The sequence below is a fragment of the Salvia hispanica genome, chromosome 1, assembly GCF_029641045.1.
Source record: "Salvia hispanica isolate PSC_SH4W2 chromosome 1, Shi_PSC_v1, whole genome shotgun sequence".
In the NCBI taxonomy this organism is placed as follows: Eukaryota; Viridiplantae; Streptophyta; class Magnoliopsida; order Lamiales; family Lamiaceae; genus Salvia; species Salvia hispanica.
In genome coordinates this window covers 68,412,761-68,438,550 of record NC_142692.1, presented here as the reverse complement: position 1 = coordinate 68,438,550, position 25,790 = coordinate 68,412,761, and the positions used below count along the sequence as shown (strand labels likewise).

The following is a 25,790-nucleotide window of genomic DNA, read 5'->3' as shown; positions in this document are numbered from 1 at the left end:
AAAGAAATAAAGAAAAAGAAACGAAAATAAAGTAAATACATCACAAATTAAAGGGGGAAAAGAAAAATTATGTAGACAGTAATCATAGAATCAAATAAACTTGGAGCGAATAATAGATATACATTATATATATATTGATGATTACTTTGATCAAAACCAATGCGAGAAAAAATTAAAACACTATAAACGGTTTAAATCAAATCAAATTAAATGTGTGTAATGTATTACTGTCAATATATTTAATTAAATAGAATTTCCGTTTATATAATTAAGAAAACAATTTACTGTTAAATTAATTGAAACTTCCAAAAACTAGATTATTTTTAAATTCAATTAACAAAAACTGTAAGTTTGTAAAGTGTTGATAATATCAAGGGCAAATTGCCAAAAAATTATGAAGTTAAGTAGTATAATTCTAGTATGTATCATAACTTGAAAATCAGATAGAAAAATTATAGTTTGATTTGTTATCAATTATCTCATGGCAAAAAATTATAATAGCCTACGTATAATCTTTTGTACATATATCCAAACAGTGCCATTTTCTTTATAAATCGAAATATATATAACGTTCATCACTTCACAACCAAGTAAAAAAGTGCAAGAATAACAGTAAATACACAAATTATAAAACTTTTGTACATACAATATATAACTCAAATGCATAAGATACATGAACAACACACATTTAACTCATAACATAAATACAGAAATCTACATCTCGACTCACCCAACTAAAAAGAGAAATTTGATTCGACATGATCAAATGGCCTTTTGGGCATCATCCATGTGTCTGATACCGCAGGATATGCACACTACAAAGAAACATGAAGCACACTTAAATCCAGACCCATCATACGCATCGTCACTACAAAGGTCACATATGTTTTTGTTGGTTATGATTTGAAATCTAAGAGGGTGATCATGAATACTGGAAATGACATACTGCTCTGCCCCATATTTGATGTTTCTGGCCGTGCCCGAAGTAGCAGGAAAGCATTCAGGATCAAAGGACTGATCGCAGTCTCGACAGTAATACATCCAGCTCCTGCGGAACATAAGGTTTTCGCAGCTGTTGCAGTAGAAGTCACCTGGACGATTAACATAGGCATCATATGTCAACCACATTAAGTGGTTTTCCAATCTATGCTTATTTGTTGCTGGTAGCATCACACATTTTCCACACACACGGAATCTGCAGCTGTTGCATTTATAAAGTATTGTTTTAGACTTAAAACAATTAACACAAAAACCACCAGACTCGATATCATCCCCGACCCCAACTAGCTTGAGATAATTATGTCGTGGATGAGCTGCATGTTTTATGGTGTTGGGTAGAAAAGCACACTTGATGTCTATTCTGAATTGGCAGTATCTATCTGTACAAGCGTAATAGAGCCCATTCGTAAAACTAAAACTAATCTCACAAAAAATCCAATGTTTTAGCTTGCCATCAACATTTCGAAGCATTAGGCTGTGATCGTTGCGAGGATGAATAGGAAGAGAGGGGATCTCAAGTGGTAAGTTGAAGCAGGACAAGTGGAGGAAGTATTTGCATTCGTCACAACTCATGTAACCATTCTCATTCTCGTAATCATCATCATCTGTTTGCTTCTTTTCACGTATAGGCAGTGCGCACCCATCACATGTTAATTCCAATCTTGGAATACTTTCAACGTCATCATCCTCTTCTTCATCTTCTATTTTCCAGTAACGATGAGAAGATGATGATGGAGAAGATGATGAAGCTGAAGAAAATGTAGGAGTAAAAGTTAGTAGATGATGAGGGTGACTGAAGAACCTGTACTTGCCACCAGTGTTTTGATTGTCATGATCGCCATGAGGGACGGAAAGTTGTCCACTTTGTCGCTTAACGAAGGGTCTAATAATCTCCTCATACATGTCATCTACAGCTATTGGGAACTTGGTAACCTCTTTCTGATCCTCAATTGCATTTTCATTTTCATCACCAAACCTGAAAGAAAATCCAACCAACACAAGTAAATAAATAAAACATGAATCATCAGCCCTAAATCCCAAAATCCAAAAGTGCATGTTTTGACTTTTGACACCAAAATAAAAAATGGTAAGAGTAAATTGTAAAAAAAGTATTACATGGATGATGAGTTGGTGGCGCAGTTGATATGGGTGATATAGCTGCAAAGATGGCAATGATAGACCCAACGTCTCAGTTGCAAAGTTGTGTTGCATATAGCACAATAAAATTCATCTTGGACATACTCACGGGGAGGATAAAAGGCAAGGGAGAGAGAGTGATGATGAACAGGGAATTCCTTAGACTCAGGAAGGAGCGCGCAGCTTTCGTGTATGGAGTAGTCGCAAAGGGAGCAGGTGTAGGAGTCTCCTTTCTCAGTGGCACCGCAGGCATCACATGGGAATGGGCACCACCTAGTTTTCTTTGCAAACCGTAACTGATGTTGGGGGTGGCTTGGGTGGTACATAAGCAGCTGCGTTTCATTGTTATCTTTAAATCCCCCCACGCATCTCAAGTGTACCACAAATCCATCACAGCCCCCATGGCTACATCTGTAGTGTAACCCCGACACACTCTCTTCACAAAATGCACATTTTATTGATCCAAGATTGAGTGGTGAATGATGGAGTGTGAGAGGGTGAGAGGGATGGATAGGATGCATAACCTCTCGAGGCATTTCCATGCATTCTTCGTGTAACGCCTCATAAAATTCACACCGGAGACTGCATCCATAGGCTGCATCTTCAGGAATAAAGTGTCTCGAGCAACCATAACACCAAGCTATGTACTGTCTTTTAGCCGAGTCGGGGATCAGACTCAGCGGGTGTTCATGACACATATGAACAAAACTCTCCTCCTCCATTTCTCTTTCTCTCTCTCTCTCTAACAAATTTTTTGTATAGTTTCCCTCTTATCACCGCTCACGTTGGAAATATATGGAGCACTGAATGTTTCTGACTATCAGAATTTTGAGTAATAATATACGGAATCATGCAAACTTGCAGTGCGAGCAAAGAATATATAAAAGGTAAACGAATATTGGCATCTAACAGCATGAGACTTTCAAAAAGTTGGATTTTTCCCACGAACTTTAAAATTAACAAATAATATCACGAACTTTACCTCAGGTGTTTTTTCCCACGAATGAAAAAATTCATGTGATTTTAATAGATTGAAGAACAATTTTGGAGGATGTGCTTCAAGAAATTCTATCTTCAAAGATTTAAAAACTTGAAGCTCTCAAAATTATTGTCGAGAAATTATGAAAAAAAATCCATATCATATTATTATTTGTGGGAATATTTTCATTCGTGGAAAAAAGACAAACCCAAGATAAAGTTCGTGATATTATTTGTCAATTTTAAAATTCATATGAAAAATCCAATTTTTTGAAAGTTTATTGATATTAGATATCAATATCTCAAAGATAAATTATACAAAATATATAAAATTGAGTTTTATCACCACAACACACACTTCATAAATAGACGCTGCAAATAAATTAGTCTTATGTAATTCAATTCGTTCAAAATTAAACATTTGATTAAAGAATAATGAGAGGACGACTTACCCTATCAAAATTTTATTAAAACCAACTTTGCAATCATAACTATTAATAATTTAACTGTATGAGAAAACACACTAACCCAACAAATCTTATACTAGCTGGGAGTATGTTGATAATATTTCTCATTTCTTAACTAAAACTGTACAACTATCTACTCTTTTTTCGTTACCATTACATTCCGCATCTTCCCTAGTTGCAAGATCCCCGAAAGAACACGTGCATTTTTACAGTTTGTTCTTTTGGAAACCTGCAACTAGGCGGCCTACCAATTTCCTTTGATGGTTATTAGGTCGCATACGGCCATTCTATAAGATTAGGTTTAGGTATCAACTCCAATACACTTGTTTGTTGCTCTCTCGACCACCAAAACCATCTTTGAATACATGGGTATCATCTAGGACATCCCGAGCAGGAGCAGGAACATCAGCAGTCCGTTCAAGAATTGGATACTCAGACTGTAAGCTGCAAGTGTGCATTATTGTTTAGTCAAGTCTAGAAACAAGAATATTGTAGATCAAAAGATGGAAAGTAAATACGAAGAAAGAGATTTTGGAGAAATTTAGGTGACTGACGAACAATTTCACCACGAAGAGATAATTATGCACAGAACTACAGAGCAATATATAGCACATGACCATATATTTTATGCATAATATTCCAGAAATTTGAGTTTTTGACAATTGCTGGAAAATTCTAGCTAGCAACAAAACCATGATCTTAGTATATGGACGCATCATAGAATGTTTTACCATTCATATAGTATTTGTTTTGAGGTAAAATTGCTAGAAAGATCATGAAGTTTTTGTCAAATTGTAGTCCTGCAACTTTCAAAAATAGACGATTACTGTCATTTTCTCAATTGTCCAATTGATTCAGATTTGGGGGAAATTTATGTTCGATTTGGAAGCCATAATACTTTAACCTAATTTTAGATTCTATATTTTTCATATTAAAATCAATAACTTTTGTGAGGGATATACAAATTTACAAAAAATCAACAAATTGGATTGACTAGAATTGACCAAACTTTATATCCTAAGTTAAAAGAATAAAAATGGTGATATAATTTTAAAAAATTTTAATGTATTTTTTTCTGAATTAATTCAATCTTTTTATTTTATACATACAAATAAAACTAGTTTTCTTCTACTAAGTTAGAAGAAGTCTTCTCAAATTAAAGTAAGGCAATCCCTAAATGATTTGAAGTTTGAACTCGGGTATCCGTTTGCGCAATTTGATACTTTTCTTTTATTAAACCATCTCCAATGGTACACTAAAACCTAAAATAGGATAGGTATTTAGCTCCAATAATACTCAAAAATCAATCATGATTTTGGTTTCTGAGAAAAAAAATATCAATCTTTAGGTTTACACTAAACCAAAACCTAAAAATGTTTCAAATTTTGTGAGTAAAAAGGGCATAATATAAAGAATATTCTTTTAAGTTTGAGTTTAGCGTAAATGGTTGGAGTAAAATCATATTTGATGTGACATTTACACTAAAATGAGTTTGAGTTTAGTGTAAATGGTTGGAGATGCTCTTAACGACGCGTTTCTCATATGTGTGTTTCGAAAGACGCGAGATGCAATCGCATCTCTCATATTAAAAGAGGCATCGACAAGTAGTGTGTTTCCCTCTTTTTCCTCTTTTGTAGTGGAAATTTTTTTTTCCTACGCGAGATGCAATCGCATCTCTCATATTAAAAGAGGCATCGACAAGTAGTGTGTTTCCCTCTTTTTCCTCTTTTGTAGTGGAAATTTTTTTTTCCTATATAGAGATCTACTTTTTTTATTTCTCCAATATTGAGAATTTTGCCAAAAATTGATGCCAAAATATAGCATTAACTCCTCACAATAATAGTAGCAAGCCAAAAAAACCTTAAATTCCTCAGTATCATACTATTTCACATAACAAAATAGAGAAACTCAAATTCATAATAAATCATTCAATACCGTGAGGAGCATCGGAATCAAAGCTGGGACGTGCGCTGAAATCAGTTGAAATTGAGGCAGTAGAGCTGTCGCGGAGTGCAAGCTGCCGGAACTCTTCTCTCTTTAGAACTGCTCCGACCAACTTCTCCGAGTTATCATAGTTCCTCGACATTCAGTCTCAAGAAAAAAAAAAGTCGATATCGTTTTGGATCATTAAATCGAGGCACAAGATCATTTAATCACGAATATTGAGGAAATCCACACATGTAGAATGAAGCCACCATCTTGTACTATGAAATTGGTAAAATTCTATTGCAATAAATGCTGCACATGCCTTCGAAGTTTCCTCTGCCACAAATTCGTTAGTATGATTAAACACCTGCATTTTAAAAGGCATATTAAAATAATAAGACTAAAGTTCAAATTTGGTTACCTATTCTAAAAACTTTTTATTCCTATGTATTAAGTGTTTTATCATTTGGTCCTAAACAATACCCGTTTTCTTCCATTTGTCTCCACCTGTCCTTTCCAAATACGGAGTATCAAAATATGTATTGTATAGTATAATGTTCATCACTTTACAACCAAGTAAAAAAAGTGCAAGAATAACATTAAATACACAAACTATAAAACATTTGTATATACCACAATATTACTCAAATGCATAAGGTACATGAACAACACACATTTAACTCATAACATAAATACAGAAATCTACATCTGCACTCACCCAATTAAAAGAGAAATTTGATTCGACGTGAATCAGATGGACTTTTGGGCATCATCCATGTTTTTGATACCGCAGGATTTGCACACTACAAAGAAGCATGATGCACATTGAAATCCAGGCTCATCATAGTAATAGTAATGACATAGGTCACATGCCATTTTGTTGGTTATGATTTGAAATATAAGAGGGTGGTCATGAATACTGGAAATCACATACTGCTCTGTCCCAAATTTGATGTTTCTGTACCAGCCTGACGTAGCAGGAAAACATTTGGGATGAAAGGAGTGATCGCAGTCTCGACAATAATACATCCATCTCCTGCGGTTCATATGGTTTTCGCAGCTGCTGCAGTAGAAGTCACCAGGACGGTTAACATAAGCATCATATGTCAACGACAACAAGTGCTTCTCCATTCTATGCTTATTTGTTGTCGGTAGCTTCAGACATGTGACACACACACAGAATCTGCAGCTATTGCATTTGTAATGTCTCTTCCCTATTACAGATGTAGACATATAACAGCTAACACAGAAACCGTTAGACCCGGTATCATCCTTCATGACTAGCTTGAGATAATTATGTCGTGGATGAGCTGCATGTTTTACAGTGATGGGCAGAGAAGCACAATTGATGTCTATGTTGAAATTGCAGCTAGTACAAGCGTAATGGAGCCCATTCGTCCTAGCATAACAAATTCCACAGACTGTCCAACCTGCGAGCTTGCTACCATTTTGAAGCCTTAGGTTGTGATCTTTGAGAGAATGGACAGGAAGAGAGGGGATCTCAAGTGGTAAGTTGAAGCAGGACAAGTGGAGAAAGTATTTGCATTCATCACAACTCATGTAACCACTCTCATACCCATCGTCATCTGTTTGCTTCTTTTCATGTATAGCCAATGTGCACCCATCACATATTTTTTCCGATCTTGTAATACTTTCAAAATCATCTTCATCATGATCTTCTTCATCATCTATTTTGCAGTAATGATGAGATGATGATGGAGAAGATGATGAAGCTGAAGAAAATGTAGTGAAGGTTAGTAGATGATGAGTGTGACCGAAGAACCTGTACTTGCCACCAATGTTCTGATTATCATGATCGCCATAAGGGATGGAAAGTTGTCCACTTTCTCGCTTAACAAAGGGTCTGATCATCTCCTCATACATGTCATCTACTGCTACTGGGAACTTGGTAACCTCTTTCTCATCCTCAGTTGCATTTTCATTTTCATCACCAAACCTGAAAGAAAATCCAACCAAAACAGTTAAATAAATTAAACATGAATGATCATCAGCCCTGAATCCCAAAATATAAACATGCATGTTTTGACACCTCAATTAAAAATTGTAAGAGTAAATCGTAAAAAAAAGTAGTATTACATGGATGATGAGTTGGTGGCGCAGTTGATATGGACGATATAGCTGCAAAGATGGCAATGATAGACCCAACGTCTCAGTTGCAAAGTTGTGTTGCATATAGCACAAAAAAATTCATCTTGGACGTACTCACGGGGAGGATAAAAGGCGAGGGAGAGAGAGTGGTGGTGAAGAGGGAAGTTCTTAGACTCAGGAAGGAGCGCGCAGCGCTGGTGTATGGAGTAATCACAAAGGGTGCGTGTGTAGGAGTCCCCTTTCTCAGTGGCACCACATGCATCACAGGGAAATGGGCACCACCTTGTCTTCTTTGAAAACCGTAACTGATGTTGGGGATGGCTTGGGTGGTCCATAAATAGCTGTGTTTCATTGTTATCTTTAAGCCCCGCCGCGCATCTCAAGTGTATCACCAATCCATTACAGCCCCCATGGCTACATCTGTAGCTTAACCCTAACATATCCCCTTCACAAAATGCACATTTTCTTGATCCAAGAATGTTTCCTAGATAGAGTGTGAGAGGGTGAGACGGATGGATAGGATGCATAATCTCTCGAGGCATTTCCATGCATTCTTCGTGTAACGACCAATTAAATCCACACCGGAGACTGCATCCATAGGCTGCATCTTCAGGAATAATGTGTCTCAAGCAACCATAACACGAATTGATGTAACCTCTTCTAGCCGATTCGGGGATCAGACTCAGCGGGTGTTCATGACACATATGAACAAAACTCTCCTCCTCCATTTCTCTTTCTCTCGCTCTCTCTCTCTCTCTAACAAATTTTTTCTATAGTTTCCCTCTTATCACCGCTCACGTTGGAGATATATGGAGCACTGAATGTGTCTTAAAATGTTTCAAAATCTTGAGTAATAATATGCGGAATCATGCATACTTGTTGTGCGAGCAAAGAATATATAAAAGGTAATCTATACCAAAAATCTATAAAATTGAGTCTTATCGCCTTTTATGTGTGACACTATGCACACATAATGTGGATACACACGCTACATAAACAGAAACTACAAATAAATTAGTCTTATGTAATTTAATTTAATTATTCAAAAATAAACATTTGACAAAAGAATAATGAGAGGACGACTTACCTTATCAAATTTTTTATTAAAACCAACTTTGCAATCCTAACTATTAATAATTTAACTGTACGTACATTGGATTCGGAAATTTATTGACAAGTAGTAATACTAAAAAAGGTAAATATAAAAAATATAGTACTCCTACAAAATAACGTAAGTGTGACTCTGTGTGAGGTAAGGTTCATATTTAATTCAAAAGAAAAAAAAATGTGAGAAAGAATTAATGAACTATACAAATTGTTTAAATCAAATCAACTTTATCACACAGTTTAAAGCAAGTTTCAATTTAAAGCAAATCAACTCAATTTTATTACACCCCACATTTACTTTTCTCTCTTTTCCAAAGCTTATACCTTTAACGATTCCCAATAAAACACAGCACATTTAATTTCCTCGCTTTTCAAAGGTTATACCTTTATATTCCCAGCCAAAGAAAGCAACGCCAAAGAAATATAAAATAAAATACATCACATAATAGAATAGGAAAAAAAAAATTATGTAAAATGGTAGTACTAAAATGCTTGAATTTTGAGTACGAGAAAAAACACTAACCCAACAAATCTTATACTAGCTGGGAGTATGTTGATAATATTTCTCATTTCTTAACTAAAACTGTACAACTATCTACTCTTTTTTCGTTACCATTACATTCCGCATCTTCCCTAGTTGCAGGATCCCCGAAAGAACACGTGCATTTTTACAGTTTGTTCTTTTGGAAACCTGCAACTAGGCGACCTACCAATTTCCTTTGATGGTTATTAGGTCGCATACGGCCATTCTGTAAGATTAGGTATCAACTCCAATACACTTGTTTGTTGCTCTCTCGACCACCAAAACTGTCTTTAAAATACATGGGTATCATCTAGGACATCCCGAGCAGGAGCAGGAGCAAGAACATCAGACTGTAAGCTGCAAGAGTGCATTATTTTTTAGCCAAGTCTAGTAACAAGAATATTGTAGATCAAAAAATGGAGTAAATACGAAGAAAGAGATTTTGGAGAAATTTAGGTGACTGACGAACAAGTTCACCACGAAGAGATAATTATGCACAGAACTACAGAGCAATAGCACATGACCATATATTTTATGCATACTATTCCAGAAATTTGAGTGATATACAAATTTACAAAAAAATCAATAAATCGGGATTGACTAGAATTGACCAAACTTCATACTACAATTTACCCTTGTTTCAATTGCAAATAGCAATTTATGTAAGACAAACCATATCTTGAACTGTACCATTCTCATCTCTTTTTCAATAAAGCAAAATGACAGTATTTTATAAAATAAAAGCTTCCTTCTGATAGAATGAGAGTGAATGTATAATAAGTGTTTCGAAGAATAAAAAAACTTAGACCTAAGCAATATCTACAAAATAACTTATGTTTTTGTAGAGAAGAAAATATCCTAGTGCTCGTAGCATGGTTTTCCAGGAATGGTTAGTGCTAGTTATTGGGATAGGATTCCATAGACAACACAAGAATTGATTTGAAACTAGTGTCTGCTGTGATAGGGACATAGGGTTATTCAGAAACCTATAATCCCTCCCCCTTGCCATAGCTTGTTTCATTTAAGATATGCTCCCTCCGTCTACAAAAAATAATCTCATTTTGATCCGTCCACTAAAATTAGTCTCGATTTTATTTAAGGAAACTCTCTCACCATTTTTTTTTCTCTCTTTCCTACTTTACTCACTTTTTTTCTCTCATGTTTTACTAATTGAGCATTAAACTAGATGAGACTATATTTTGTTGATAGAGGGAGTACTATTTTTGATGACATTATACGAGCAGGCAACAAGGTGAAGAATAAGTATGAAACTTTGAGGCTGAGGGAAATAACAGATATTGTTGTTTTGGTACTTACGTGAATTAAGTAGAAGTCGCCGAAACAAGAAGTGGTGACCCCAAACCTTTTCCACTCCTATTGTCTGGACTTTGATAGCCATGTGGAATACCAGCTAGAGGAGAACTGGCTGGTGAGGTCTGGGGTGTTGATACTGCTTCAGATGATTTTCTGGTGGCACGAGGAGACGAGTTTGGTGAAATTTGGTCAAGACGAGAAGTTGGAGAAGGACTTGATGAATCATCAGAACCACAATGCTGACAGCCTAAGGGTGTGGGAGAATCAGAATTTGGAGATAAAGAATGTTGAGGAGCATTATGTGGACGGGGTGAAGGTGCATAGGCATAATATGTAGGGCAAGGTGGTGGAGCATGGGGTGAATCGGGTGAAATAGCAGGAGAATAAGATGGCGCCATAGATGGTCTGGTATGATAAGCGCTTTCTGGTGATGGTGATGGTGATGGAGGTGAAGAAGGTGTAGGTGTCAGTTTAGGTGTTGGCGATGGAGGGAAAAGGGAATGATTTAGAAATGATGACAAGCTAATTTCCTTAACTCTTCCAAAAACAGAATGATCAAGCCCAAGGTTTTCTTTAGTAGGTGACCCAGTAATTGTCTGAGCTAGCTGTCTTAATCTCTCTGGCTGCATAGGAATGTCAGATGCAACTAAAGCTTCAACCATCACTGGTGAATCTTTTGTTGAGCCATGTTCGTTTGTTGCTTGTATGTACACCATCTGCATCAAGAAAGATTTCATCAGTATCAGCTCAAGAACAAATGTATAAACCAAATTACGACTCAATTAGATGAGACCAAAGGCTCTATTTCAAAAGCTATAACTATAAATGGAAATGGAAAACATATCAATTGAAGACTCAACAAAGAAATAGAATGAAACTGAATTGAGAAAATGGCAGTTGCAGCAACAATTGTACTAGTATGTAGACCAGATCAAAAAAGGTTGACTCTCTCATCTCCTAATGCAGATTAATACAACAATGTTATGTAACAAGTTCCAGGATTTGAGCTAAGGAAATCAACTTTGACAATTTGAACTGCTGACATACAATTATAATGGTATTTAAAGTAGAATTTAATTTTACCTCATTGGGCATCAGGTGCAATCCCAGTTTTAGTTGTTTTTTCAACTCTGGGAGATTTCCTTTAATATCATAAATTGAGCTATTGAGAGTGAAATTGACTAAAGGCAAAGACAGCAATGGATTATTCTCTGGAATTATAGTAACTCCACCAGGAAATTTTAGAATCTCAAATGAAGAAGATTCTCCGAAAATTGTTGGGGTTAATGTCAAATTGTATTGTTGAAGAAACAGATCAATCAGGGATGATTTCAACACACTCAAGGCCACAGGATTTGTTGTAGTATTAATTGGATCAGGAAGGAAACCAAACACCACATCAGTTGAGTTAGATAAGTCTGCCTGGTGTATGGACAGAACAGCAACCTGTGACAAAAAATAAGTGATTATCAAACAATTCTCCCTTTGAATTTGATGGTTGAAAAAGCAAGAACTGTAAGTAGAAGATTGAGGCCAAACCTTCAAGGAAAGGACACCAATTTCCTCATTGACATCATATTCTAGTCTTGAGATATATGGTATAAGTTCAGAAATCGGCTTTTGAAGCTGGAAATATGATTGAACAGTTGCTGAAAATAAGAGCAAGAACCATCGGATAAGGAGTGGAGATTTTAAACAGAACCATCAATAATAAACAACCATTTTCTTCTATGTAGAGTCTTGCTACTTAGAACTATGATAATAAATCATTAGAAGATTCAAGGAAAGCAAAACACGAATTATGTGACAAACATTATAACAATGGTAAGAACAAACTCCATCTTTTCTTCTAAATGTTACTGCAGCCTTCGCTGCTTAAAGGATGATTCTGCAACAACATTATCAATAAGCTGTTCTAGACTATTCAAATAGAGCAACTGATAGTCAGATAGAAAACCTAATGGTCCAATTCTAGGCTACCAATTATAGTAAATTAAAGAGAAGAAAGAAAATTCTCAAGGAGGGCGTAGTATTGGCAACAGTACGCCAATCAGATAATCCGGGCATCATTTCTCCTGCCTCAAGGAGGATCGGATCGGATCTTAAGGCTGGGATAGCAACACAAGTTTCAAGCGCAGCAGATCAGCAATTTCATGTAAAAGCATAAAGAGCATCACTGTCTGCAGTCTGCATGTAACTAAATTCCAATAAAGACCTACATCAAAGCTATCTATACAGAATTAGTTAGATTAAAGACACATGCATCATAACCATTTTGTTCAACAGCCCAAACGAGATGCAAGAACAATTCACTGCTACAATCTTGCCATACCAGCGTTATATATACTTTGTTTGCAGAGGTGAAAATCCATTACACGATGAAAGAATGATTCCATGCTATGTTTCCCAACTCTATCAATAATCACGAGCTTCACTGAGCAGTTATATCATGAGGTTACCCACCACAAGCCAACTTTTACCTTTGGACTTCGAAAGAAATCAACACATGAACTTATTCCATTATGAACTACTATAACTATAAGCATATTCAAGTAAAATAAGCAATAGTCATTCCCAGCATATTTTCAGATTAAAATCACACGCCATAACCTCATACAAGTTCAATTTTGAGTCCAAGCACAAGAACAATCACAAGCAATATAAGTAGAAGAAGTACTAAATCAATTGAAATTCAATCAACCTCACAACAGAAAAAAAACCTAATTCCACACCAATTACTTCCTAAACCCCCAAATCAAAACATATAGAAATCCAATTTTACCACTGCGCTTGACGGAGGCTTTCGCATCAAATCCAGGATGCCTATGTCGAGAAGGAATAAACCAGAAAGCAACAGAAACGAAAGCGGCGAGGCTGAGCATCAAAACTAGGGCGCATCTGAAGTCGACGAGCCTGGAAGCTCCCGCCGCACATCCACGGCAGCGGAAGGTTCCAGAACTGCCACGTGGCGGCTGCGACTGCGGCTGCGGCTGCACAATTGGCAGTTGCTGATCACCGGCCTTCCCCATTCCCAGCACAGCATCGGTTCCGAGCGATTCCGCGATTCAATTTTGAGATCTGTAGAGTGGATGGAAATGGAATTGTCTAGATACGGTGGCTCTGAGGAGAGAGAGAAGTGGGGGAGGAACAAATGCTCTCTCCATCTCCATGCCATTAAACGCACTCACTCAATGTATATGCTCTTCTTTTTCAACTCCTTATCTATAATTCGAGCACTTTTGCGATGGATAAACTGTGGATTCAACTTCACAGATTCGATTCCATAATCCATTTAAACTCCAGATTACTTATAATTTTGGATGATCAATGGAATAATTACATACTTTACTCATTGTACAAAATTTTGAAATTTATTTAAATCATAGAACAAATAAGTTTTATCGCTATTTTCATCTATAAAAAATAATTTTATATTTTTATTTTGGGTTGTATAATACTATTAGTCTTTATCCTTCTTTTTTTTTGAAATATTATATACTAATTTGAAATGATGTAGTGAAATGCATCATTATGCTAATCCATCTATAGCTAAAGTGTTAGATAAGAGCATCTCCAATGGTAGGCTAGCCACCGGCTAGCCGATTGACGTGGCTAGTCGGTCGGCTAGCTGAATCACTGGAGCAGGCTAGCCAAATTTCGGCGAAAAAACCGGCCAAGGCTAGCCGATTGCGTGTGGCTGGCTGATTCGCTGGCCGCCATTGTGGCGGCCAGCGACGATTTTTAGTTTTTTTTTTTTTTTTTTTTTTAAACCTATATAAACGCGATTTTAGTTTCATTTTCATTTGCACCGCTTGTTTTAACGATTTTTCTCTCTCTCTAACTTTCTGTACAAGAGCATCATCGAGCGATGAGTAACGCGGGTGGTAGCAGTGGTGGTAGTGGTGGGGATGCTGAGGAGTACGAACGGAGGATGAACGAGACTATGAATGCCTACATGAACCGCGAGATGGAGCGGTACATGCGTATGGTGGAACAGCAGGCGATACCTCGCCCTCCACGGGTTATCCACCGCCGAGCAGTGATTGATCGGGATCACGAAGATGCACATCAGCGGCTGTACGACGACTACTTTTCAGAGACCCGCGGTTTCCCGCCAACATGTTCCGGCGGCGTTTTAGAATGCGCAAGGAGTTGTTTATGCGTATCATTGGCGCATTAGAGCATCGATATCTGTGTTTCCGCTTCAGGCACGAAGCGGTTGGCAGACCCGGTCACACCTCTATTCAAAAGTGCACGGCGGCAATCAGGCAGTTGGCCTACGAAGGCGCGGCAGACATGTGGGATGAGTACCTCCACATCGGTGAGTCGACAGCCCTGGAATGTCTGAAGTATTTCTGTGAGGGCGTGATAAACATTTTCGGAGAGCAGTACCTTTGAAGCCCTACTCCCGAAGATTGTCAGAATTTGATGCAGATGCACGGGGAGAAGCATGGGTTCCTCGGGATGTTAGGCAGCATAGACTGTATGCATTGGGAGTGGAAGAACTGTCCGACTGCCTGGAAGGAGGCATACACGACTGGCTACAAGGCAAAGAATCCCACGATGATCCTCGAGGCCGTAGCTGATTACCGGCTGTGGATCTGGCATGCGTATTTTGGGGTAGCCGGGTCGAACAACGACCTCAACGTCCTGAACTCGTCTCCCCTCTTCAACGAGAAGTGCCAGGGCGTCAGTCCAGCCGTCTCGTTTGTGGCCAACGGCAACCGGCATGATATGGGCTACTACTTGGCGGATGGGATATACCCTAGGTGGCCTGTCTTTGTGAAGACGATCAGGCACGCAAGTGATGAAAGGAAGGCCTACTTTGCGGAACGACAGGAGTCGGCGCGCAAGGACGCGGAGCGCGCATTTGGTGTGCTCCGGTCTCGATGGGCGGCAATTAAGGGTCCAACGCGTTTGTGGGATGTCGGATGCGTTTCCCAAATAATGTACGCCTGCATTATCCTGCACAACATGATCGTCGAAGACGAAGGCGTACAACTGACTAGTTGGACCAATGACGATGAAGTCGGTCCAAGCCACGGAACGGCCACCCCTAGTTTACGACAGGGGGTACCTCTCGATGAAGCCGGCCGCCTCAAGGAATTTGCCAACATGCGCCAAGTGGATGCGCATATTCAACTCCAAAAGGATATAATTGAAGAGTTGTGGGCACGGAGGACTGCACGGCGATAGTTTTTTTTCTTTATTATGAACCTTTTTAAATGTAATTTTTTTTATCTATGTACCTTTTTAAATGCAATTAATGAATTTTCCCGTATATGTCTCGTAAATTTAATTCCGTAATTTAATCGTAATTTTAATTCCGTAACTGTAGTATATTTTGAATTATTTTTTTGCGGCTGGCCTATCGCTGGCCTAAATCTGATGTGGCAGGTGGATTTTTAGTGCTGCTGACGTGGCAGAGAGAGAAAGTGACTGGCCTATGGCTGGCCTAATAGCATTGGAGATGCTCTAAGGTTAATACTTAGTATCAAACTCATTCTTGCATTAAAACGAATAACACTTATGTGATGTCTTAAGTGCAGCGTGTATAATGTTCTATAGCCATTTATAATATTATGCAATTTGTACGACCAGAAGTCTATATAATATGCATGGGATTGGTTGTGTTAATAGGGTCTTTTATTCTGGTTGGAGGAGAAATTATCAAACGTATAGTGCAATGTATGCAATGTAAATAGAACCTTTAGGCCAAATATACAATGTCAAATTAAATTTTGATTGGCTGCTCTAAGAAAATGTGAAAGAATGTGGGTGGAGTTTCATATATTGATTTTAGAAAATATGAATATAACATTTTTAAGAGTGTTGTTAATGAGAAATGGATCCACCTCAGTATAGAGAAAAAATTACTGAAATCAAAATTGACAAGTAATAATTTTTATGAACGGATCAAAATGAAAAAAACAGACTATTAGTTGTAGACGAAGAGAGTATATTAATAGTAAAATAAGAGAAACAATGGTGGATGAACAAAAATGGCAAAATGAGACATGAATTAATGGACAAAAAAAGTACATCCACAACTTAGACTGGAGAGGTGGCACAATTGAAATGGATGACATATCAACTTAGACCCAGCGTCTCAACTACAAAGTTGTGTTGCATATGCCACAATCAAGTCCATATTTGGTGTACTTAGATGGAGGATAAATGGCTAGAGCGTGGGCGGGGTGATGATGAGGAAAGTCCGCAGACAGTGTGGGGAGCGCGCAGCTCTCGTGTATCCAATGGTCACATAGGGCGCAGAGCTGCAGACGTAAGAGTCCCCTTTCTCAATGGCACCATATGCATCGCAGGGGAATGGGCACCATCTCGTTTTCTTCGAAAGTCGAAACGATGTTGAGGGTGGCGTGGGTGGTCCATAGGCAGCGGATGCAAGTGCGATGAGATCATCATCGTTAAGAACCCCGGCGCAAGCCTTGTTTGTGGAAATCTGTGCCCTGAGTAGTTTTTATAAAAGTAAGTCAAATAAATGTATGATAAATAATTGAATTTCAGTTAATATAATTTGATGCGATAGTAAAAATTCGGAATATCGACATGTTAATTAAACACTTGTAAGCTATCTCAAATGTGGAATTATTAGTGTAAGCTCATACTCATATTATAATTATGACAAACGAAAAAAAAATATTTATTTTTATCACTTTTTTCTTGTTCATATTATTCAGTCCAATACATCATAATATTATTAAATCATCCTATTATAATGAAAAGAATTTATAAGAAATAGTTAAATTCTTATTTTTAATATGAAAATAAAGAAAAACGCAACATTAATTTTTACTACACACGTAATTTCTCGCTTTTCAAAGAATATAACTTAAAGATGTCCTACAAAAATAAAAGTAAAGTAAAATTCATTACACATTAGAAGAAAAGTTAATAAATTATGTAAAAATTTTATTCTTAATTAAGGGTTTCACCAACCCCACTTGTATGTACTCCCCACTATAGGTATAAAGTGGGCCGGGCCGGCCAGCCCGACCCAGGCCTAGTGAGGATCGGTGACATTTTGGCCCAGCCCGGTTCAGGCCCATGCCTGAAATTGGGTCTGGGTTAGACTAGGCCGGACTGACCTGGCCCACTTGACATCTCCAGATTATTTATTCCACATTGTGCCAGAAATACTACCAGTATTATTAATTTGTGAAATCCAGCATAGCAACTTTGACATGGTGTAATTGATACGATAATCTAAATTATACTCCCTCCGTCCGCGAATAGGAGTCCCGTTTTTCCATTTTGGTCCGTCCGCGAATAGGAGTCCCAGTTCATAATTACCATAAATGGTAAAGAGGTCCCACATTCCACCAACTCATTCCCTCACATATCATTTAAAACTAATATATACAAATGGGACTCATATTCCACTAACTTTCTTCCACTCACTTTTCTTAACATTTCTTAAAACCCGCACCAATAAGAAATGGGACTCCTATTCATGGATGAAGGGAGTACTACTTAAAAAACATCAAGTGTATTTTATTTTAATTAGTCTTGAGCCTATTAATTTTAACTCATGCGTGGTTAATAAAATATTGTGTAATAAGGAAGGATATCTTCACTTGTGGAATTTAGTTTTCTGTGGAACATACTCGTATTAGATTACTTAATTGAAAAATCATCACAAGCCTCCCTTTTTTTTCTTTTCTATATAATTTCTGGATTATTATACGATGACACAAGTAAATTGACGAAGAGTATATAATTATGTCGTTTGATCCTTCGTCCCACAAAAATAGACTATTTTTAAAATAATATAATATTTAATGCATAATTTGTAGATAGAAAGAAAAAATGATTGGAATATATATTTTAGAGTAAAAAATTTCATAAAATAAAAGTTGTTGTTTCACGTGAGCTCAAAATGATAAAATTAATTTATTTTTATGAGTAGGATAGAGTACATTTCATTAATATTATTCTTTGCCAGATAAATCATTAATTAGATTTTTCCAATCCTACACATTGTGCATTCAGCATTAATGCAAATTTGCAGAAAATTCTTTTCTAATTAATTCGTGCCCATTAATTCACAACTACTTTTTTTGTCGCGTGCATTTAAACATTTCTTTATTATTAAAAAAAACGTATCAGACAACATATTGTGTTCAATTTCAAAAATCAAATAAAATTGATACCCAAAATGACTCAATTTTAGCACTATATAAGCAGTAGGCCTACTTAACCCCAAATGCCATTACCCAATCCTCACTAAATCATATATTCATTAAGATAACAAACAATTGTTCATAAAAATGAACTCAATCGTTGCCGGAATAGTGCTTCTCAGTGTGTTGCTTCACAGCAATCCGGCGTTCGCCACGAGCTACACCGTCGGAGACGGATCGGGTTGGAAGTTCAACGTCGCCGGCTGGGAAAACGGCAAAAAATTTAAGGCAGGCGACACTCTAGGTATGTATATACCCCTATACCCGAATTATAATTTATTATAAAAATATCATATTTTGTCACAACCTTAGATTTTTTTTTTAATATCACATTCTTTTGATTTTATATAATTCTAAAATTAGCTAGTATTCCGATATGTATATTACTATAAATCTAATAATGACTAGTTTGATTTTTTTTGTTGAAGTTTTCAAGTACGCTCCGGGTACACACAATGTGGTGGTTGTGGACAAGGCTAGCTACGATGCTTGCACTGTGCCGGGAAATGCGAAAACGTTTACATCCGGCAACGACGTGGTGACACTTGGCAAAGGCCCAAACTACTTCATTTGTGGCTTTGCTCAACACTGTGGATTTGGGATGAAGATTGCTGCTAATGCTGCTTAAATTTTACTTCATTCATCATCTTTTTTTGATTGGATCGAATATGTGATATGTCATTAGTATAATAAATTTGCTGTCAATGTTTTTTTCTATGAATCGCGTAGCGACAAAATTGATTAGTTAGCAAAATCAAAACTAAAGGTATTACTAAATTTACAAAAATTTAATTTTGATAATATAATACAACGTGTTAGTAGTTAATTAAAAAAAATTGAAACCTAAAATTCAAATATCTTAAAAATGAAGTAAATAATCGACTCCACTTGCTAATCAATTTTTGTAAATAATAAAAGTAACAATAAATTATAAATCTGTGTAAATCAAAATCTCGATGCAAAAAAATACTAGTACTTCATTACATCAAAACTGATGCGAAAAAATTTCTGCCAAAACTGCGACATGTTGCCACAATAGCTTCATCTCTCTCAGGGCGCATCACAGTTGGCAACGGAGTGGCAGATCTTGCTGCAATAATACAACACTGCGACAATGTTAATTTGGTTCATGCATCAGGCATAATTAAATTGATCAATTTACTTAATTAAAATGAGTTAAATTTGGGGTTCAATTGGATATGATTAACCAAATTTCTAGAATTCAATTGGCATAATGAATTTCAAAGGACAATGACCATAACATGCGATATAATTATTCAATAATAAGTTTTCCTGTTTATTTCAACCGATTTCGAAATAAATAAATTAAATGAATAGAATATATCTTCTTCATGGAACATAAATTTCATGCAGAAAAGAAAACAATTAATACTTCATGTCTCATACAGTCCACAATTTCTTTTATCCTTATTTATAATATACTAACATAAACTTGTGTAATGCTTATGAAAATAAATATAATGAGATAAATACTTAATGAATAATCTTATTGCTCTTAATATAATATGGGTGAAAATTAAAAATGAACTATCTACATTAAAAGACAGGTATATATATTATAAAGTGCAAAACAAATTTATATATATTAGCACTTAATTTTATGCAAAGAGCAATAACTATTTATTTTTACTTGGAGACATTTCCAAATCCGTATATATCATGTATCCAGCAAATTAATAAATAAATCATCCAAATTGCAGGCAATCCCCATATTAATTCACAATTAATTTTTTTGGTCGCACGTGTTTAGAAATTTCTTTATTATTACAAGAAGTGTATCAAAAAAAATATTGCGTTCAATTCCAAAAATCAATAAAATTGTTACTCAAAATGACTCAATTTTATCACTATATAAGCATTCGGCCAACTTGAACCCAAATGCCATTACCTAATATTATCACTAATTAAGATACATTAAGATAACAAACAATTGTTCATAAAAATGAACTCCATCGTTGCCGGAATAGTGCTTCTCAGTGTGTTGCTTCACAGCAATCCGGCACTTGCAGCAAGCTACGTCGTTGGGGACGCGACGGGTTGGAAGTTCAACGTTGCTGGCTGGGAAAACGGCAAAAGTTTTAAGGCCGGCGACACTCTAGGTATGTATATCCAAATAAATGAATTATAAATTTTGGATAAAAATACCATATTTTATCATGACTTAAGAATTTTTTTTAACATCACATATTGATTTTATATATTTCTTTTTGAGAAGCTTTAATCTTGGATAAAATAAGCAAACAATATTTCTAGATTTCTTATAGTGTTGCCACATGGCTCAAATTTGGCATTGGAAATTCGACATGGCGCGTGATAGATCTGATGTAGATATATATGTCGCATCAGATCATCGTGCCCCGTCAAATCTATGAGAATTAATATGTCATTACACAAAAAATCATGTGTGGGCATTAAATTCATAAATTACAAGCATTCTCATATCATTGCATGACTATTATTTTCTAATAATACTGATAAATTGTGAATAATGTTAATATTAACGTTACATGAATTTTTTTTGTGTAAGGATACTGGAATATACAGTTGTCGCGCGTAGAAAAAAGTAGAAATAAATATGTTTAAGTACAGAGTGAGCCATGGAACCCTGTTATGGCTTCTCTGGTCTCTCCTCTTTACGTGTCAGATACACATTAATGGATAACATCATATATAACGCTATAAATCTAACAATGACGACTACTTTGATTTTTTGTTGAAGTTTTCAAGTACGCACCGGGTACCCACAATGTGGTGGTTGTGGACAAGGCTAGCTACGATGCTTGCATTGTGCCCGGAAATGCAAAAACGTTTGCTTCCGGCAACGACGTAGTAACTCTTGGCAAAGGCCCAAACTACTTCATTTGCGGCTTTCCTCGACATTGCGGATTTGGGATGAAGATTGCTGCTAATGCCGCTTAATTAAATTTAATTTCATTCATCAAGCTTCTTATGATTGAATTAAATATGTCATTAATTATTTGAATTTGCTACATTTCTATGGGGTAGCTTTTGAAAACAAAACAAACGGTATATATATTAAATTTACATTAAAAAAAAAACCAAATTTTTATAATACAATATAATACTAGAATTTTGAAGTATATTATCGACTCTAATAATAATAAAATGCATAATAAAAATAACAATCAATTAAAAATTAAGTATAAATCAAAATCTTGATAAAAAAAACAATATTCAATATCATTTCATTACATCAAAACTGGTGTAAAAATTCCAGCCACAACTGCGAGAAGTCGCCACAATTGCTTCATCATCAACGTTGGATTTGCTCCGTTGCATATACGTTTATTGTCACGATCCGTACACTGCAACGACGCCGTTTGGTTCCTGCAACAGTCATAAATTGATCAATTTACTTAAATAATGTCTAATTTTGCTCATACTTATCTAAAATGCGAATTATTAAATCAGAACTGAAAGAAAAATGCATAAAATATCCAAAAACAGAAAATTGAGAAACTTTTAAACTCATTTTTTTACCTTAAATAAAAAATATATATACTCCTTCAATAACATATCTAATTAGACAATTAAGAAATTTAAGATATTCAAATAAGTCAATTAATATTAATATTACTAAATTAATTTTGGATTTTTTGGGTTTTTCATATAATCAAATCAATTCAAATCGATCTGAAACCAAAATCCAAAATATTGTGAACCAATTTACCAAACTCATTTTGGTTCGTTTTGATTATTCAGATTTTGGATATTTTGTTCCTAGTAACATACTATGTTGAAATTGTACAATGTATAATTGAAAATTTAAGGGTTTTTGGCCTTTTAAACCAAAACCTTTCCCCGAATTCCGGTTTTTCCATGAACTATGAGATTTGTTTTTAAAACCACGAACTTTCATTTCATTAGGATTTTCCCCCAGCGAGTCAACGACGAAACCCAGGTTGTCTACATGTCAATTTTAACCCTATTTGTCACTAAATTGATTACTTGGATCCTATTTGGCACAATAATACATACAGTTACAATCATTACATAACAAATGACAATTTTTGAATAAACAAAATACAACTTTAACATTTTGAATTATGCTATTCGGGTCGGAAATGTGCTATTCGGGTCGGGTTGGGAAAATCCTAACAAAATGAAAGTTCGTGATTTTAAAAACAAATCTCAGTTCAAATTTGGGGAAAGGTTTTGGTTTAAAAAGCCAAAAACCCAAAATTTAATTAGTTAATTTGCACAATTTATAGACTTACTTAGAAGAGCAAAATGCGACTATATAATCCGCAGCAGAGCATGTAACGATGCTTGTTGGATCATCATAAGCGAAGCTATAAGCCGCCGGGCAGGCGGCCTTAAACCGTCTCGAATACTCCGTCGGCGAACACGCCATCGGCGTCGAGAACGCCCCCCGGCAGCAGTAATCGTCCTTGTCGAACGCGTTGCACGCGCTCCGGCACCCCACGACCTGCCCGCCCGACCTGACCGCCAGTTCGGGCGGGCAGCTGGGCCGCAGGTCGGCCTCGCATCCGGCCGAGCTGCAGTTGCCCTTGCCGCCGCCCCCGGCCAGCGGCATGACGAGGACGGGCAGGTTGAAGCCGTCGACGAGGCTGACGTCGTAGTAATCCGTGCCCCCGCCGCCGCCGCCCAGGGAGAACTCGGCGATGGAGGCGGGGGGTTGGCCCGGGGCGGTGCACCGCAGGCTAGGGCCGCAGTCGCCCGTCTGGCACGTGCCGTTGCGGCCGAAGTCGCAGGCGGTGCGGGCCCATATGCGGCCGTGCCAGGCGGGCGGAGGGGTGAAGACGGCGGTTTGGTTGGGGCGGAGGGCGAAGCCCCCGATGCTAAAGTTGCTCGGGTGGATCCCGGGCCATATGGTCTCGTTGCAATTGTTGATGATTGTGATGTTCGTGCATTCTGTATCAGAGCAGGGGCGGATACAGAAAAAAATAGATTGGTTTCAAATAAAATTTGAATTTTTTGGAATTATAGGATGCTAACTAGACAAGCTACAACAACATAGATTATCGAAAGTGCGAAATTTTACCTGATGATGCTATGAACATAAAAATGACGAGCAAAAATGTTCCAAGATTGATGACCAATGCCATCTATAGCTTAGTGAATACTAGTATTAGTTTTGAATGAGTATACTTCAAATTTTTAAGGATTTTATATATGGGAAAATAGAGTGTGGAAGAATGCATGAAGAGAGTGAAAGCAAAGTGTTCCTTTCTTGTTGTATATGATCAAGTGATTCTTTACCTCTCATAATTTCCAATCCAAACTATTTTAATTTGTTTTTTGGCTTCTTGAAAGTAGCAAACACACTTTATTTTTAAGATCATAATAATTATTGCATCACAGTAGTTGATTTGTTTGTGAGCAACTAAAATGACAGTTTTAATCAAAATTTTAATAATGATTCAGCATTAGCTAGCATATACTACATAATTTTGAGACTGTTAATATTAGTCAACAATATTAGATAAGATTGAATTTTATGAATATTGCTCGATTTGATAAACAATCCATAGTATTTTACTACCTTCGTCCATGAAAATTTGTCCCATTTTTTCATTTCCATCCGTCCCCCAAAATTTGTCTCATTTCACTTTTACCATTTTTGATAGTGGACCTCATATTCCACTAACTCATTCCTACTTACATTTTATTATAAAACTAATATATAAAAATAGGACTCACAATCCACTAACTTTTTCAACTCACTTTCCATTACATTTCTTAAAATCCGTGCCCGGTCAAACCGGGACGAATTTTCGTGGACGGAGGTAGTACTATTTTTACTTGGAACAATATTAGTCTTAAGGCTTTCATATGTGACACAACAACAACAAAAAGTAAGCGCTATATTTAAAACCTTATAGAAATAGGAAACAAAAGCAAGCTAGGACATATTACACACATCATAGCAATAACCATCAACCATTGTCACCAAAAAGCAATGGTAACAATAAATTCAAAAGTACTACTAAACAACAAGCATGTATCCCATGGGAATACACAATATATAAGTAGAGTAATCCCACTCAAATTAACTCAAAAAAAACTAAAGTTGATAATTAGTTATATAGTGAAACACTACATTATAATTTATTAATACCTCTCCATCAAATAGTGGGAGATTAATTTGACATTGTATAACAAAATCACACAGCAGTGACAGCAATCTTCATTCCAGATTGGCAGTGGCCAGGAATACTGCAGATGAAGTAATTCTGTCCCTTTTTGAGCTTAATCTGATCTTTCCCAGTTTGAAAAGCTTTGGCGGTCGAAGGGGCCGAGCAGCTTTGGTAGCCGGTCTTGTCCACCGGCACGGTGTTGTGAATAGCCGAGTTGTAGTTGAACACTGAAAAACACGAAGCTCACTTGATAAAACATTTTCCCCTTTAATCATTTTTTTGTATTTTTGGAAAAAAGGTTATAAAAATGTGAGCGTTAATAATCGAGTAGTGGGTGTTACATGTTTCATTTAAAATAGTTAGTGGAACTCGGATTTAAGACATATGACTAATGAAACACTTGACAATGTGCAATTCAGATGATACTTCTCCTCCAACCAATAAGTCGGAGTTCAATGTGTGAGCATGTAAATATCTCTTGAACTACGAAGTTAGCGAGTTTGACTTTTGACCGAGAGAAAACATAAGTTCGTCTCGAATCTCAAATTTGAGACATTTGACCTCATATGCAATGTTAAAAAAAAAAAAAAGGATAGTTTGACGTACCGAGGGTGTCGCCGGCCTTAAAGCGCTTGCCTTTGGGCCAAGTGGCGACGTTGAAGGTCCAGCCGCCGGCGCCACCCACCGTGTAGGTGGCGGCTTCGGCCACTTGAGATACCATAAGCATAGCCACTACCATCATAGCAATAGCTATCGCACTGCCTCTTCCCATAGCCATCTTCTCTCTCTCACTCAAGAAATACTCTCTCACTCACTCAAGATACACTACTATATCTATTTGTGTAGTGGTACAATCAAACTGCAAATTGGTTAATTTATAGACAAT

At 36.6% G+C, this 25,790-nt stretch overlaps 7 protein-coding genes across 10 annotated transcripts; 2 read left to right on the top strand and 5 right to left on the bottom strand.

The window, feature by feature from the left end:
* Positions 1-588: 588 nt before the first annotated feature.
* Positions 589-2,881, bottom strand: LOC125185181 (uncharacterized). The gene is made up of 2 exons (XM_089057539.1): positions 2,116-2,881; positions 589-1,975 (listed from the first exon to the last, which is right to left on the bottom strand). The coding sequence occupies exons 1-2, from the start codon at positions 2,856-2,858 to the stop codon at positions 763-765; spliced, it is 1,956 nt and encodes a 651-aa protein (XP_088913665.1). The 5' UTR covers positions 2,859-2,881; the 3' UTR covers positions 589-762.
* Positions 2,882-5,421: 2,540 nt separating this feature from the next.
* On the bottom strand, positions 5,422-9,066 carry LOC125220050 (uncharacterized). Of its 2 annotated transcripts, XM_048122167.2 has the most exons (3): positions 7,605-9,066; positions 6,226-7,464; positions 5,422-5,874 (listed from the first exon to the last, which is right to left on the bottom strand). In XM_048122167.2, the coding sequence occupies exons 1-2, from the start codon at positions 8,342-8,344 to the stop codon at positions 6,258-6,260; spliced, it is 1,947 nt and encodes a 648-aa protein (XP_047978124.2). In that variant the 5' UTR covers positions 8,345-9,066; the 3' UTR covers positions 5,422-5,874; positions 6,226-6,257. The 2 variants fall into 2 exon arrangements, with proteins under 2 accessions (XP_047978124.2, XP_047978123.2); XM_048122166.2 differs by lacking the exon at positions 5,422-5,874 and having other exon boundaries at positions 6,107-7,464.
* Positions 9,067-9,174: 108 nt separating this feature from the next.
* On the bottom strand, positions 9,175-13,879 carry LOC125222688 (uncharacterized). 3 transcript variants are annotated; one of them, XM_089057522.1, is made up of 5 exons: positions 13,343-13,879; positions 12,100-12,209; positions 11,644-12,006; positions 10,564-11,276; positions 9,175-9,633 (listed from the first exon to the last, which is right to left on the bottom strand). In XM_089057522.1, exons 1-4 carry the CDS (start codon positions 13,587-13,589, stop codon positions 10,569-10,571), a joined length of 1,428 nt encoding a protein of 475 aa, XP_088913648.1. In that variant the 5' UTR covers positions 13,590-13,879; the 3' UTR covers positions 9,175-9,633; positions 10,564-10,568. The 3 variants fall into 3 exon arrangements, with proteins under 3 accessions (XP_088913648.1, XP_088913650.1, XP_047981400.1); XM_089057524.1 differs by having other exon boundaries at positions 9,175-9,596; XM_048125443.2 differs by having other exon boundaries at positions 9,175-9,603; positions 13,343-13,878.
* Positions 13,880-18,800: 4,921 nt separating this feature from the next.
* On the top strand, positions 18,801-19,478 carry LOC125218442 (basic blue protein-like). The gene is made up of 2 exons (XM_048120111.2): positions 18,801-19,005; positions 19,190-19,478. Exons 1-2 carry the CDS (start codon positions 18,849-18,851, stop codon positions 19,387-19,389), a joined length of 357 nt encoding a protein of 118 aa, XP_047976068.1. The 5' UTR covers positions 18,801-18,848; the 3' UTR covers positions 19,390-19,478.
* Positions 19,479-20,724: 1,246 nt separating this feature from the next.
* LOC125185196 (basic blue protein-like) lies at positions 20,725-21,702 on the top strand. Its single transcript, XM_048081692.2, has 2 exons — positions 20,725-20,881; positions 21,502-21,702. The coding sequence occupies exons 1-2, from the start codon at positions 20,725-20,727 to the stop codon at positions 21,699-21,701; spliced, it is 357 nt and encodes a 118-aa protein (XP_047937649.1). The 3' UTR covers position 21,702.
* Positions 21,703-21,873: 171 nt separating this feature from the next.
* On the bottom strand, positions 21,874-23,934 carry LOC125224441 (pathogenesis-related thaumatin-like protein 3.5). Its single transcript, XM_048127841.2, has 3 exons — positions 23,809-23,934; positions 23,021-23,678; positions 21,874-22,130 (listed from the first exon to the last, which is right to left on the bottom strand). Exons 1-3 carry the CDS (start codon positions 23,870-23,872, stop codon positions 21,992-21,994), a joined length of 861 nt encoding a protein of 286 aa, XP_047983798.1. The 5' UTR covers positions 23,873-23,934; the 3' UTR covers positions 21,874-21,991.
* Positions 23,935-24,614: 680 nt separating this feature from the next.
* On the bottom strand, positions 24,615-25,760 carry LOC125221976 (basic blue protein-like). Its single transcript, XM_048124342.2, has 2 exons — positions 25,511-25,760; positions 24,615-25,131 (listed from the first exon to the last, which is right to left on the bottom strand). Exons 1-2 carry the CDS (start codon positions 25,680-25,682, stop codon positions 24,932-24,934), a joined length of 372 nt encoding a protein of 123 aa, XP_047980299.1. The 5' UTR covers positions 25,683-25,760; the 3' UTR covers positions 24,615-24,931.
* Between the last annotated feature and the right edge of the window lie 30 nt (positions 25,761-25,790).

Excerpts from the sequence above, each read along its gene's own strand:
- LOC125185181 (XM_089057539.1), bottom strand. The coding sequence starts at position 2,858 with ATGGAGGAGGAGAGTTTTGTTCATATGTGTCATGAACACCCGCTGAGT. Across the intron at positions 1,976-2,115 it reads GCCACCAACTCATCATCCAT|GTTTGGTGATGAAAATGAAA; the intron begins GTAATACTTTTT and ends ATTTTCTTTCAG.
- LOC125220050 (XM_048122167.2), bottom strand. The coding sequence starts at position 8,344 with ATGGAGGAGGAGAGTTTTGTTCATATGTGTCATGAACACCCGCTGAGT. Across the intron at positions 7,465-7,604 it reads GCCACCAACTCATCATCCAT|GTTTGGTGATGAAAATGAAA; the intron begins GTAATACTACTT and ends ATTTTCTTTCAG.
- LOC125222688 (XM_089057522.1), bottom strand. The coding sequence starts at position 13,589 with ATGGGGAAGGCCGGTGATCAGCAACTGCCAATTGTGCAGCCGCAGCCG. Across the intron at positions 12,210-13,342 it reads AGCCTCCGTCAAGCGCAGTG|CAACTGTTCAATCATATTTC; the intron begins GTAAAATTGGAT and ends TCTTATTTTCAG. Across the intron at positions 12,007-12,099 it reads TTGGTGTCCTTTCCTTGAAG|GTTGCTGTTCTGTCCATACA; the intron begins GTTTGGCCTCAA and ends TTTTTGTCACAG.
- LOC125218442 (XM_048120111.2), top strand. The coding sequence starts at position 18,849 with ATGAACTCAATCGTTGCCGGAATAGTGCTTCTCAGTGTGTTGCTTCAC. Across the intron at positions 19,006-19,189 it reads TAAGGCAGGCGACACTCTAG|TTTTCAAGTACGCTCCGGGT; the intron begins GTATGTATATAC and ends TTTTTGTTGAAG.
- LOC125185196 (XM_048081692.2), top strand. The coding sequence starts at position 20,725 with ATGAACTCCATCGTTGCCGGAATAGTGCTTCTCAGTGTGTTGCTTCAC. Across the intron at positions 20,882-21,501 it reads TAAGGCCGGCGACACTCTAG|TTTTCAAGTACGCACCGGGT; the intron begins GTATGTATATCC and ends TTTTTGTTGAAG.
- LOC125224441 (XM_048127841.2), bottom strand. The coding sequence starts at position 23,872 with ATGGCATTGGTCATCAATCTTGGAACATTTTTGCTCGTCATTTTTATG. Across the intron at positions 23,679-23,808 it reads TATGTTCATAGCATCATCAG|AATGCACGAACATCACAATC; the intron begins GTAAAATTTCGC and ends GCTCTGATACAG. Across the intron at positions 22,131-23,020 it reads GTCGCATTTTGCTCTTCTAA|GAACCAAACGGCGTCGTTGC; the intron begins GTAAGTCTATAA and ends TGACTGTTGCAG.
- LOC125221976 (XM_048124342.2), bottom strand. The coding sequence starts at position 25,682 with ATGGCTATGGGAAGAGGCAGTGCGATAGCTATTGCTATGATGGTAGTG. Across the intron at positions 25,132-25,510 it reads TAAGGCCGGCGACACCCTCG|TGTTCAACTACAACTCGGCT; the intron begins GTACGTCAAACT and ends CGTGTTTTTCAG.